The sequence below is a fragment of the Populus trichocarpa genome, chromosome 1 (assembly GCF_000002775.5).
Source record: "Populus trichocarpa isolate Nisqually-1 chromosome 1, P.trichocarpa_v4.1, whole genome shotgun sequence".
NCBI classification, from domain to species: Eukaryota; Viridiplantae; Streptophyta; class Magnoliopsida; order Malpighiales; family Salicaceae; genus Populus; species Populus trichocarpa.
In genome coordinates, this window is record NC_037285.2 from 7,861,781 (window position 1) to 7,875,701 (window position 13,921).

At 38.4% G+C, this 13,921-nt stretch overlaps 2 protein-coding genes across 6 annotated transcripts; both read left to right on the forward strand.

Annotated features, from left to right (window-relative positions):
• Positions 1–1,267: 1,267 nt before the first annotated feature.
• LOC7472741 (uncharacterized) lies at positions 1,268–9,545 on the forward strand. Of its 5 annotated transcripts, XM_024584237.2 has the most exons (10): positions 1,273–1,544; positions 1,734–4,433; positions 4,522–4,625; positions 5,301–5,370; positions 5,512–5,614; positions 5,696–6,372; positions 6,476–6,678; positions 7,598–7,721; positions 8,484–8,690; positions 8,889–9,545. In XM_024584237.2, exons 1-10 carry the CDS (start codon positions 1,389–1,391, stop codon positions 9,030–9,032), a joined length of 4,488 nt encoding a protein of 1,495 aa, XP_024440005.2. In that variant the 5' UTR covers positions 1,273–1,388; the 3' UTR covers positions 9,033–9,545. The 5 variants fall into 5 exon arrangements, 3 of the variants coding, with proteins under 3 accessions (XP_024440013.2, XP_024440005.2, XP_024440000.2); XM_024584232.2 differs by having other exon boundaries at positions 5,512–6,372; XR_008057365.1 differs by lacking the exons at positions 7,598–7,721; positions 8,889–9,545 and having other exon boundaries at positions 1,268–1,544; positions 5,512–6,372; positions 6,468–6,678; positions 8,484–8,631.
• A 1,595-nt stretch (positions 9,546–11,140) lies between these two features.
• On the forward strand, positions 11,141–13,865 carry LOC7472742 (endoglucanase). Its single transcript, XM_002297974.4, has 8 exons — positions 11,141–11,593; positions 11,829–12,041; positions 12,161–12,361; positions 12,442–12,519; positions 12,610–12,762; positions 12,841–12,949; positions 13,055–13,221; positions 13,305–13,865. Exons 1-8 carry the CDS (start codon positions 11,348–11,350, stop codon positions 13,692–13,694), a joined length of 1,557 nt encoding a protein of 518 aa, XP_002298010.4. The 5' UTR covers positions 11,141–11,347; the 3' UTR covers positions 13,695–13,865.
• The last annotated feature ends 56 nt before the right edge of the window (positions 13,866–13,921 follow it).

Here is a 13,921-nt window from a genome sequence, read left to right on the forward strand (position 1 = left end):
CACTTTTAATTTTTAAAAGGGCGTACACAAAACTTAAGGCTAGGAAAGAGAAAAGAGGAAAGAGAAGAGAAAAAGTTCATCGAATCCCGATCATTACCTCGCCGTATACACGCGTCTGACCACCATGAAGAGGATGTTAGGGAGCTTCCAACGCCATAATGAAAAGTGATATTTGGCCACCCAGAGAAACTTCATGTGTCTCCTAAAAAGCATGGACGTATCCAACTAATACACGCGTTAACTATTTTTATTTTTAAATAATATTTTATATTTTTTTAAATACTAAATTTCTCCTTAGTCTACTTAATTATAACAAAAAAAAAGAGGATGAAAAATGAAAAAAACAAAACCATGAATTTCAATTAAAAATATTTTATTTTTAAGGATAATATAGTCATTTTACCATGCTTTGAAAGTGAAAATCCAAAAAAGTTTATAGCAACTAGTTAAATAAAATTTGTTTTTAAAAATAATTTAATTATTTTACTATAATTTAAAAATATCAAAAAATTAAATTGTTCATGATCAATTTTAGTAAATGACCAATAAACTTCACGATCATATTACTCTTATGATATAGGATTAGTTTTTATTGAGAATGACAAAATGTTATTACCTCTACTCAATCTAATGCATGATTTTTTCTTTCTTGAAACCAAGGCTTGTTTGGAAGCGTAATAAAGATTATGCACATTTTTTTTTATTGTACATTGTCATGCACATTAAGTAGGTTTCCAAACACTAATTTATCCTTATTAATTGACCATCTTGTTGGGGATAATAAGTTAAACTCATTAGCAGCATTACTCCTAACTTTTTAAATAGCTCATTCCAAAATAAACTTATAAATGTAGCTAGTAATTCATGAAACTTGTAATCAAAAAATAATTACGCTATGTCTTGAGTTCTAAATGGATGAGTTGATATAATAAAATGTGTATAATTTATAAATTAATCCTCCACTACTTACTATAAAATGTTTTTACTTTTAGATTTTGAAAATAACTATATAAAATCCATAATAATATCTCTTCACGTGCACATTTTATAATAGGCTAGGATAAGCCACCATTTTTATAATTTTATCTTACCTTACTTATAAATATCACATTCATCAACTATTTTAATGACTTATTATTTTATTGTTGGCCAATAAAATATTGTTTTTTTCTTTATGGATTTTACGTAAAGATGGGTCCATTTGGGGTAATACTAAAGCCCATTGATAAAAAAAAGCCGATTAATACAAAGCACGAAGCCCGTCTCCGCTTACAATACAAACTCGAAACAAGAGTAATTCAACGGAAGCAAACAACTTCTGCTTCCTTCCTTCCTCGTCTCATTCATTTCCCTCCTCTCTCCCACTCCAAAACTGACTCACACAGTTCATGAAGTGCCGATCCGTGGCGTGTATATGGCCGGACACACCTCCATCTCACAAAGTCACCGCCTCCGCCTCACTTAACCACCCGCCAACCCTTTACACTGGTGGATCCGATGGCTCCATTCTCTGCTGGAACCTCTCTTCTTCCGATTCCAACACGGTAACTCACCTCAGCCCCTTCCTTCTCTTAAACTACACTTACCTCATTAGTTACCGAATCTGTTTTCTGTTAGCTGTATCATTTAATCTCCCAGCAACCAAACAGTCTTCTTTTTTATTCTCTCTTATGTTATCAATGTAAATCGTCGCTGATGATTTAGGTTAACTATTTTTAATTTTTATTTGATAGGAAATTAAACCGGTTGCAATGCTGTGTGGCCACGCTGCACCGATAGCTGATCTTAGCATTTGTTGTCCCATGGTGGTCACGGGAGAAGATACCAAAACGAAATGTTCGAGTAATGGTGATGGAAGTTCTGCTTCCGATACTTATGATGCGTTAATTAGTGCGTGTAAATTTGGTGTATTGTGTGTTTGGAGTAGAGGAAGTGGACACTGCCGGCGTAGAAGGAAACTCCCCCCTTGGGTTGGAAGTCCGTGTTTTGTTCGGACATTGCCTACGAGTTCGAGATATGTGTGTATAGGGTGCTGTTTTATTGATGCTGCGCATTCATCAGATCGTCATTCTATTGATTCTCTTGAAGGGGGTGAGGTTTCAGTGGATAAAGGTTGTCTGCCTGGGAAACATCCGAAGAGTACTGTTGTGATTGTTGATACGTATAGTCTCACTATTGTACAGTCTGTTTTTCATGGGAATTTATCAATTGGGCGATTGGATTTTATGGATGTAGTTTTGTTGGGTGAAGATGGGGAGAAGCATTCTGTTTTTATCGCTGATTCATCTGGTAAGGTGGAATTGGTTCCGATCTTGAAGGAGTCAAATCCAGTTGGTGATGGTGGGAGTGGCTTGCGTAAGAGTTCTCAGCTGGAAGTGGTTAATTGGGGCAATGGTTCGAGTAAAGAAGGACAGGTCGTGTCAAGTGCAACTCGTGGGAACCTTATTGCTCTAGTGTTAAAAACACGTTGCATATTTAGGCTATTGACCAGCGAAACTACAATTGGAGAGACTTCTTTTGCTGAAGATATCCTTTGTGTCGAGGACCATTTTGCCCAATCACATGTTTTGGGAGGCATGTTTCTTGAAATTGGTGAAGCTGGTGAAATGCAGAGTGCCCAGCACGATAATTTCTGTGGACATTTTGCTGTCTGGAATAGTAGAGGTTCTGCTATTGTATATATTGTATCATATCTGAACAATGTATTTAAATCTGAAACTCTCTGGGAGATTCCTGCTGCTTCTTATCCTGCTGATGTGAGATTGTTGTTTTCTTTCATTCAGTTGAACAATTATCTTCTTCGAATTGAATCTGTTTGCTTTGATGACGAAGAGCCTTTACAGTGGAAACCCCATGTCACAATCTGGTCTCTATGTCGAAAGCATGATAACCATGGAAAGTCATCCCAACAACGCAAAATGCTTGGTGAAAGCGATTTTTTTGCTGATTGGGTCTCAAACTCTAGCCTCCTTGGAATTAATAACCAAGGTGTCGGGAAAATGAGGATAACTTCTGCTCAAAGCTCTGTTCCAAATTCAAGAACTGAAAATAATAAACATGCTGATGAAAGTTTTGGTTTTGTGTGCAACGGAAAAACTGTATCCTCTTCCATGGTTGTTTCTGAAAATCATTTTTTCCCTTATGCTGTTGTATATGGCTTCTTTAATGGTGAAATAGAAGTTGTACGATTTGATATGCTTCTTGAACCAGATTCTCACGGTGAAAGTCCACGTAATGATGTAGATTCTCCTGTATCCAGGCAATATTTTTCAGGGCACACAGGCGCTGTGCTTTGTTTGGCAGCGCATCGGATGTTGGGTGCTGCCAGAGGATGGAGTTTCAGTCATGTTTTAGTTTCTGGAAGCATGGACTGCACAGTTCGCATCTGGGATCTTGACACTGGAAACCTCATTACTGTGATGCACCAACATATAGCTTCAGTGCGTCAAATAATCTTTCCCTCAGCACGGACAGAACGTCCTTGGGGTGATTGCTTTCTCTCTGTCGGGGAGGACTCATGTGTTGCTCTAACTTCTCTTGAAACTTTGCGTGTAGAGAGAATGTTTCCAGGGCACCCAAGCTATCTTGAAAAGGTTGTGTGGGATGGTGCAAGAGGTTACATTGCATGTCTCTGCCAGAGCCATTTAGGATTATCTGATACTGTCGATGCTCTGTACATATGGGATGTAAAAACCGGTGCCCGAGAGCGCGTTCTTCACGGAACAGCCTCTCACTCAATGTTCGATCATTTTTGTAAAGAAATCAGTGTGCATTCTATATCTGGTTCTATATTGAATGGAAACACTTCAGTGTCCTCATTGCTTCTTCCAGTAATTGAAGATGAAACCTTCTCTCAATCCCACTCAAAGCTTCTGGAGAAGAAGGTCAGCTCACCAAGAATGATGTCAAACATGAAAAATGCAATGGACCCCACTGCTTCCCAAGGACAGGTCAAGAAAGGAATATTACCAACCACGCCATCTTTCCTACAAATGAACAAGCATGCCATTGGATGCACTTGCCCGTTCCCTGGGATTGCAGCCTTGAGTTTTGACCTTGCGTCCTTGATGTTTCCTTTTCAGAAACATGAGCCGGCAGCTAATGGTGTTGTTAAGCAAGAGAATATAGATGTCAAGGAACAGGGAACTAGCACCCCAAGAACTCAGGATATGAACTTTGATGGTGGTTCTGATAAGAATGGGACCTCAACTGATACCATTGAGGAGCATGACTGGATTAGGTCACTAGAAGAATATTCACTTCGATTTAGCTTGTCATTCTTGCATTTGTGGAATCTGGATAGTGAGCTTGATAAATTGCTAGTAACAGAAATGAAGCTAAATCGGCCAGAGAATTTGATCATAGCTTCTGGTTTGCAAGGTGACAAGGGGTCTTTGACCCTGTCATTTCCTGGTTTGAGTTCTATTCTTGAGGTACTTTTGGATGAACCTATTAAATACTGGGATTTGTTTTCTTATTTGGCTCATTTCAACTTTCTTTGAGACGTTGATAACTTTTCAGCTCTGGAAATCATCATCAGAGTTTTGTGCCATGAGGTCACTTACGATGGTGTCCATTGCCCAACGCATGATTAGCCTGTCTCGCTGCAGTTCACCAGTCACCAGGTATTGTGATGCTTCTCCATAGAAGCTCCTATGATATCAGACTACTGTTACATATTCTTAGCGAATTCTCCAAAAATTGTAAGCTGCTGAGTATTATGGTTCTTTATATTAATATAGTTTTTCTGAGTTAAAACTAAATCTGCTATTTATCAGGATTCTGTATAGGATCGTGAGATAAATCAAAATGTGGAAATGGAAATAGCTATAAATGAGATATTTAAATTTGAATGGTTTATGGTAACAAAGTGTGTGAACTACCTTTTCCTTCACAAATTCTGAAGTTTGGTCGAGATTGTTCTTCTGGTTGTAATTATGCTTTTACAATATTAGGCTGCCAATAAATGGCCACTGGGATAATATTTAGCTTCTTGGTTTAATTTGTTTTTACATAATAATTTAAATGTAAAATTGTAAATAGCCTTTTATTTTGGTCTGTTGCAGGAGACCTTCAGAGGAAACCTATTGCATGTCTTCATTCTTGCATGTGGCATTCTATGACACTGCATATTTGTTTTCCTGCAGACACTAGCATCTACTCTGCAAGACTAGTACCATGATACGCAAATCACTAGTCTTACAGATCAAATCAGTGTTCTTGTTTGCTAATTTTCAAAAACCCATGTGCATTTTGCTGTCAACTTTCACAAGTTTTGATCTAATGGACATTGTTTTCAGTGCCTTAGCAGCATTTTACACTCGGAGTTTTGCAGACAAAATTCCAGATATAAAGCCCCCTTTACTCCAGGTCAACTTTTTTCCCTGAAGCATCTTGACAATCATACCAGTCCTGAAACTTGCACTGATGGAATTGTGCTTGACAAGTTCCTATTTTTATCCTCTAATTTTTATTTTTAACTGAAGTCTCTGTGTGCTTTTTTGGAAACAGCTTCTGGTTAGTTTTTGGCAAGATGAAAGTGAACATGTACGCATGGCTGCCCGCACTTTATTCCATTGTGCTGCTTCACGGTCTATCCCACTCCCTCTATGTGGTAAAAAAATGAATGCACACAGAAAACTTGTGAGATCTTTGAGTGAAATTAGAGACAATGAAGCTGAAGTTTCAAATGTAGGAGGGACATCTACAAATGATTTGGCATCTGACATGTCACCTGAACCACAAGCAACCCCTCAGGCTGTAGAATTTCCTGACAAGTCACTGGAAAAACAGGGAATTACTGAAGCAGCAAGATCCAAAATACTTGATTGGCTAGAGTCATTTGAAATGCAAGACTGGATTTCATGTGTTGGAGGGACAAGTCAAGATGCAATGACATCTCACGTCATTGTTGCAGCTGCATTGGCAGTGTGGTACCCTAGCCTTGTCAAACCAAGTATCGCCACATTGGTTGCTCATCCTTTAATTAAGTTGGTTATGGACATGAATGAAACATATAGTTCCACTGCGGCAGAGCTCCTTGCAGAAGGTATGGAGAGTACATGGGAGGCATGCATTAGTTCTGAAATACCTCGCCTCATTGGGGATATATTCTACCAGATAGAGTGTGTAAGTGGTCAATCTGCCAACTCTGCTGGACATCATTCATCTGTACCATCTTTCATTCGAGAGACTTTGGTTGGGATACTTTTTCCAAGTTTAGCTATGGCTGATATACCAGGGTTTTTAACTGTCATAGAGGGCCAAATTTGGTCTACTGCATCTGATTCGCCTGTTCATCTGGTATCCCTCACAACACTAATAAGGGTTGTGCGTGGTTCTCCACGGCACCTGGCTCAATATCTTGATAAGGTCAGCAGGATTGATTACATTCCTAAAAAAAAATCATGCACAATACTTCAGACTGTATGCTTCATATTTTGAATCTTCATGTGACACATGGACAGATCTGCAGGTGGTTAGCTTCATTTTACACACTATGGATCCTGGCAACTCAATCATGCGCAAAACTTGTCTTCAAAGTTCAATGACAGCACTAAAGGAAATGGTACAGGCATTTCCTATGGTAGCCCTGAATGACACATCTACCAGATTGGCTGTTGGCGATGCAATTGGAATGATAAATAATGCTACTATTTCAGTTTATGACATGCAAAGGTATGGCTGGCATGATTTTCAGATTCAAAAGAATTTCACATTATTATATTTTATTTTCGGGACCTGGGGGGGTCTGTACAATTCTCATGTTTATCTATGTCAAGTTTACTGAATCATGTCATCCTAGGAGTCAAGTTTGCTAAGTCTGGATATGCTCTAAGATTTCTCCTTTTCATAGATCATTTGTCCCAAGGGGGGCCGTGATGGCCATCACTTAACTAAAGTTCCCAGCTCTTTCGGTGTCAATGGTTTTAAGTATCAAGTTGGGTTTATGTTTTCAGCTAGATGGCTCATATTATTAGCCACAATACCAGGTGAAAGACAATTGTGATTTCAATTAGCTGTGTGTGCCATTCAATCTGCCTCCGTGATTACCTTGGCTCAAAGCGTCCATTGATATAAGAACCCTTGCTTTTCAGGACTAAGGCCCACAGCCCTAGAGGTTGCTTGTCCCTTATCTGTAGAACTATTCCAGCAAACAAGCATACCTTTTTCCGCTTTTCTTCTTTCAGTATGATTTTAAGCCAAGTTCTTCCCTGATCCTACCTGTCCTTTTAGCAGTTGAGATCCCAACGAAATACACAGGAGAATTACTGGCTTCTTATAAATTTCTTGGAGTTTTCTTCGTTTCAAAGATGTTCTTAAGTACATAACTGCCTGGCCGGATTATAAGGACAAATCAATCAATGCTTATATTACTAGTTGCTTACTTGTTAACAGAAGTTGGAGTTTTGCATGATAAATTGTACTGTAAGTCAGAGAATATTATTGGAGCGAATAGTAAAATTTTGCCATTAGTTTATGTATTTTTTTTTTTGAATGTGCCGCTGGAGTTGGCTTTATACTTCTCTGACGCCTCTTGCTTGTTATATCTTTTATTTGTTGGGATATTAAGTCTATCTTTGCTTTCTAATGTTAGTGTGACAAAAATAAAAGTCTTGGATGCATGTGGACCCCCTGGTCTTCCAAATTTGCTTTCAGGAGCATCAGAAATGGCAGTGATCACTGTAATATCAGCTTTGAGCTTTGCCCCTGATGGAGAGGTATACGTTGTTCAAAGGCCTCAAATAGACAATTTTTAAACTTGTACCAGCCAGCCAATTCTGGCTTAGACTGTGCAATCAACGGTTTAAAAGGCTTGACTTTGACTCATGGACATGATTGGGCTACCCACCAATCAAATTGACTTTCTGCATAATAGTTTTGAACTTTTTTTGTGGGCTATTCATATAATATTTGATCTCTCTCTCTCTCTCTCTCACACACACACACACAGACACAAACACACATGCACACACGATCATGGCATGTGTCATCTGCTGTTCTGCCATGCCTATGCATTCTATTTTATTCTTTGAATCCAAGAAAGAGTCTGCGAGTTTTGGTTTGAAGTTTTTCATAGTTTAGAGTCTGAGGAACCACATGATATAAATAGGAATTCTATGTGAGTTAGGAAAGTATATATTTTGAATGCAGAACTTAGTCATATATACATGTGGCATGAAGTGGAATTGTGCTATTTTCAAGTTGAGAGTAGCTCTGATAGATGTATGAAGCATGCAGAACTTCTTCAAAAAAAATTTAACACCTTCAGTTATCCTTGGGGTAATTGTAAAGGTATCTGCTGCAACCTTGTTGGCTATGAAACCTATCAATGTTACCTTTTTGACAAGATCCTGAATAGTTTGGAGGCTTGGAAGCCTCTTAAATTTTTGGTGCAATCAGTCAACAAAAGATGAAAATAACAATTTGTTAGTTGTTTAAGATTTTCCTGCAATTATCTGAATTTGTCATGAAACGTGCAGGGACTGGTTGCATTTTCTGAGCATGGCTTGATGATAAGATGGTGGTCACTAGGATCTGTGTGGTGGGAGAAACTTAGTCGAAACTTGGCTCCTGTCCAGTGCACCAAACTGATATTTGTACCTCCATGGGAAGGATTTTCACCCAATTCTTCTAGGTCTAGCATAATGGCAAGCATATTGGGGCATGATAACCAGGCCAATTTGCAGGTGATTTTCCTTCTAGCTAGTGAACTGTGCAAAATGCTACCTCAAGTGGTTAAAATTACTTTTTTGTTGAATTGCTTTATCTTTCTTTGGTGGACAATTTAATCCCGTACAAGATAGATTAGTGTAAACCAAAAGTATCTCCTCTGATTTGCACAGCTAATTTGAGGTGATGACACTTTTGTGATGTTTTTTTTTAAGGAGAAAGCCCGGGATTCGACTTATGCAGACAATTTGAAATTGTTAATACATAATCTGGACCTCTCTTACCAGCTACAATGGGTCGGCGAACGTAAGGTACTTCTATCAAGGCATGGCCTGGAGTTGGGAGCTTTTCCATTGTAAGCATCATGTCATCTCTTCACAAACGTCTGATTCACTTGAAAAAGAGAAATATCAAATGATGCGCATTCTTATGGGCAAAGCTTCCAGAAGGATTTCCTACATGGTGCCACAAACCCTGCTTCAGTTAGTCTCAAGAAGTGCTTCTGTGGACAGACAGAACAATTTAGGTTTTCCTTCTCAAGAAGGAAAATGCTCTTCTATGGCTTATAATGCTTGAACCTTTCCTGCGCAGTTCTGGCTTCAGTTCTGGCTTCCCAGAATATCTACGGCTTTCATGTGGCATGAAAGTATACACTATTTACACTCTTGTTTCACTTTTCCTAACTCTTGTTTCACTTTTCCTAGAAGGAGGTACATATCTAGGCAGAATGTAAGAAATGGGGAGGATTTTGCAGTCATTTATAAATTCAAATTTGCTTCAGAGATTTTGTATAGGAGTTGAAAAGGTAGAGAACTCGGTCGAAGAGAAACAGCTCTGTAACTTGCTATAATTAAAAGAGTTCATTTTCAGAATCTACTTTGTGAAGAATCTTGCTGGACTTCATATCTTCTTGGAAGAATCCAAGTTCAAAATGATTTTGTTGGGAATGGAGTTCAAGATCCATTTTTGAGGTTCAAATTATTGATTCACTATTGTGCTGATTACCATTTGCACCATTTATACCAAGTGCAGTTGCAGCAATATGCTCTAATGCTTGCAAGAATCAGCGGAGAAAAAGAACATGACAAATACAAATGAAAAGAGTGTAGCTTGTGCGTGTATGGTTTGCTTATCCTCCTCTCACAGCATGTTTAAGTTTTTTTTCGTGAGATCATGAAATCATAATTTTCTTGATGTTTTTGGATATGGATGTTCGATTTGATTTTAGAATAGAAGCTACCTGCATCACATTCAAAAACCAGAACAAAAGATCATCTATGGAGGAAGGCTATGCCTGTGAACAGCACCCGGAGATTTCGCAATCTGATGCAATACTAATTCAGGGGAAAAGCCCTCGTAGCATGTACAAACAAGGAGCAAGAAACAAGAAACAGAAGACCACTCTGCACACACTCAAATCTGAAGATTTCTATGAAATAAAATGTAGTTAAAACAAGTTCATCAGAGACGCTGCTTTACATATACGAGGATTTTATATATTATCAGTCCATGCATGTAAACTCCTTTTTTTATGTCATCCATTGGAAAGGTCGCGATCCTTATGCTATAAACTTATTTTATGCTTCATTTTCGAAACTCAATATGACAAAGGCTGTTACATAAATTTGATTTCTCAAATAACTGGGGATAAGGATATCATAAGATTAAATTTGTAATCTTACAAGCTAAATATTGCAGAAAGCACAAGCAAATGCACACGAAGGCAAAGACTCATCTCTCAAGAATGCCTAACAAATAAGGCCACTCGATGTGAAATTCAAGAGGGACATGTGGTTGTTTAGTGAAGTGACTGACAGCGGCTCTGTTGCTACTGAAAAACGGGCTGTTAGTCCGGGGAATATCCTGTGATAAAGTTTACTTCTTGTTCTATTAAAAAGAATTATACATGTGTATTTCTACCAACATTAATTGGAAAATAGATACATGCAAGAAAGACACCACAAGGAAACAGTCATAGCTAGAAGAATCGCATTGAACGTAGACAGAAATGAGATTTACATTGCCGTGTATGAAAAAGTTTCAGGCGGTAGTTGTTTCACCTAAAGAAGGACTGGGCTCAGTCGTCTCACATCGAAGGGTAGCCGTTCGTTCATATGTTTTCGCTGCCCAAAGGCAAAGCTTCTTTTTAAGATTTATCAAGTTCGAATACAGCAGAGGGTATAATATTTTAGATGAATGTTAAAGAAAAAGATTCACTGTCCCCTTGGAGACAGCTTTATGATTAATACAAAAAATCTCCGTTTAGAGCTAGACTAGGGCTACTGTTACTGTTCTGCTGAAGAGACGTCAAGGAGTAACCAAGAAAAAGAGAGATTTAATTTTATTTTTTTCCACATCATGTAAAATACATGCATAAGAGTATGATGGTAGCTAATGACGTTTAAGGAGTGGGTGCCAGTATCTAAGTATCATGATTGTATAATCTTTGTGACTTGGTGTAAGCCTCTCACGCCACCCATCCCTTCAAAAGACTTTGTGTGAACCTCTCACGCCATCTCCATTCTGTTTTGTCATCCTCATTTAAACCATTGACGAATCCACACCATTTTTACAATTACGTAACAAAATAACTTAAAGGAACACTCAATAACCATACAGCATATTTGTAGTAAAACTGGTCTATAAATACCATTAAGTGATCTAAATTAGACACATGGGAGTCATCGAGTTAAAAAAAATCATGGGGCATAGTGGAGTTCTCTGGGGTGTTGTATTGTATTGTGTCTTGGTTGGTCTTGCCATGGAAAGTGAAGAGCCATGCTCCAGAGCTACTAGCTACGGTGATGCCCTTGGCAAGGCGATATTGTTTTTTGAAGGGCAACGTTCTGGGGAACTGCCTTCCGACCAGCGAGTAAAATGGAGGGGAAATTCTGCTATCTCCGATGGCAAGCCTGAAAAGGTATGGTAAACAAAATTAACCACCATTATTTTGGAGGGACTAGAATCTGTTCTCTCTGAAATTAAACTTGGATTATTTTTATGTCAATTCCTGATCACCAAACTAAGAGTATTTAACAGCCTAAATAACAAGCAAGAACATAACAGAATTATGAACAACTTTATTAAATCACTCAGCAAGAGCAAAGCTAGTACTTGTGGTGTAATTTGATAATTTATGTGGTGTGTTTTGGCAGGTGAATTTAACAGGAGGCTACTATGATGCTGGGGATAATGTTAAATTTGGATGGCCAATGGCATTTACTGTTACTTTATTGAGCTGGGCTGGAATTGAGTACCAGAAAGAGATATCTTCTGTCAACCAGCTTGGTTATCTCCACACTGCAATCCGTTGGGGCACTAACTTCATTCTGGAATGTCATACTTCATCCACAGCATTTTACACCCAGGTGGTCTCTCTTTTCCATATGATTTGTGATGGCTTATTGGTAGCATCGGAGTTAATTATATCTAAAAGTCTTGAAGTATTTATATTGTTTTTTACTTTATTTTTCTGATACTATCGTAGGTTGGGGATGGAAATGCTGATCATCAATGCTGGGAACGTCCTGAAGATATGGACACTCCTCGAACACTCTACAAGATAACTCCAAATTCACCAGGAACTGAGGCTGCAGCCGAGGCATCAGCCGCTCTTTCGGCCGCTTCAATTGTTTTTAAGGCTGTTGACCCCAGCTATTCCACCAAGCTATTACAACAATCACAATCAGTAAGGCCAAAAATTTTAAATGCTACCAATTAAGCTATGATGAAAAACTCTTTGGCTGACTCATTAAGGATGCTATGCAGTTGTTTGATCTGGCAGACAACTATAGATCATCTTTTAAAGATTCTTGCCCTTTCTACTGCTCATTCTCAGGCTATCAGGTAAAAATAAAAGCTGCCTGTAGAAACTGGCCCTGAGATTGGTAATACTTATGTCTTGTCATGAAATTACTATTTCTGAATTCTGTGAAGGATGAATTGTTGTGGGCTGCAACTTGGCTATACAAGGCAAGTGGAGAGAACAAGTACTTGAGCTACATCTCAAGCAATAAAGGATGGAGTCAGGCAGTGTCAGAATTCAGTTGGGACAACAAATTTGCCGGAGCTCAGACATTACTTGCAAAGGTATTACCATAAGAAAACTAAAAACTTGACTCCTCATTCTTTGAGAACCTGAAAGGCAAGTGCTAAACTTTTGTCCAGGAGTTCTATGGTGGGAAGCAGGATTTCGACAAGTTTAAGAGTGATGCAGAGTCATTTGTATGTGCATTGATGCCAGGGAGTAGTTCTGTACAGATTAAAACGACTCCTGGTAAGCAAAACAAAAGGGATGATTAAGGCCACTACAGTAGCTAATTTGAACAGCACAAATTTATTATAGCATCATTAATAGATGAGATTTTTTGTTTATTTGAAGGTGGGCTTCTGTATACTAGAGATAGTTCTAATTTGCAGTATGTCACAAGCTCTTCCATGCTGCTATTTATCTACTCCAATACCTTGACAGCAGCTCATGTTAGTGGAATCCAGTGTGGCTCTGCACATTTCTCTGCACTTCAGATTAAAGCCTTTGCAAAATCACAGGTAGATTCCACATTCTTCCAATGGATCACCAAAAAGAAGAGAAAATTCCCTAACCATGTGAATTCATTCATGTGTTTTTTTAGGTGGACTATATACTTGGGAGCAACCCCATGAAGATGTCATATATGGTGGGGTTTGGCAGCAAATATCCAACTCAAATGCACCATAGGGGCGCATCCATCCCCTCAGTCCAAGCTCTCCCATCAAAGGTTGGCTGCAATGATGGCTACTCTAGTTATTACTTTGCTAGTCAACCAAATCCAAACACACATGTAGGTGCCATTGTCGGAGGTCCAGATTCAAATGACCAGTACAAAGATTTAAGATCAGACTACTCTCACGCTGAACCTACAACTTATATGAACGCAGCTTTCGTGGGCTCAGTGGCTGCTTTAGTAGCTGAAAGCAAAGCAGACTGCCCGTCACAGCTGTGGCAGCTGACTGGAAACAAGAAGGTGGCTGATTACATGTAGCTTAGATCATGAAGTGAATGTAATTAGTATTCAGTACTATTAGTTGTCTCTTATGTTCAATTATAAGCTTTGTTGCTGACATGAATTTGTATTAAGCCACAAAATAATATGGAACACTGAACAATTTATATATATAATTCAGGTCTACTGAATTTCAAATTTTGTGGCAAACCTCTTATTTTCTTTATTTTTCTTCATTTTCTATAGTTTTTCCTATGGACTTTTAT

What these genes read in the sequence shown, in the direction of transcription:
- LOC7472741 (XM_024584232.2), top strand. Translation starts at nt 1,389, where the DNA reads ATGAAGTGCCGATCCGTGGCGTGTATATGGCCGGACACACCTCCATCT. An exon ending in CTTCTTCCGATTCCAACACG is followed by an intron (nt 1,545 to 1,733) that starts GTAACTCACCTC and finishes TTTATTTGATAG; the next exon opens with GAAATTAAACCGGTTGCAAT. An exon ending in GTTTGAGTTCTATTCTTGAG is followed by an intron (nt 4,434 to 4,521) that starts GTACTTTTGGAT and finishes ATAACTTTTCAG; the next exon opens with CTCTGGAAATCATCATCAGA.
- LOC7472742 (XM_002297974.4), top strand. Translation starts at nt 11,348, where the DNA reads ATGGGAGTCATCGAGTTAAAAAAAATCATGGGGCATAGTGGAGTTCTC. An exon ending in GCTCATTCTCAGGCTATCAG is followed by an intron (nt 12,520 to 12,609) that starts GTAAAAATAAAA and finishes AATTCTGTGAAG; the next exon opens with GATGAATTGTTGTGGGCTGC. An exon ending in ACAGATTAAAACGACTCCTG is followed by an intron (nt 12,950 to 13,054) that starts GTAAGCAAAACA and finishes GTTTATTTGAAG; the next exon opens with GTGGGCTTCTGTATACTAGA.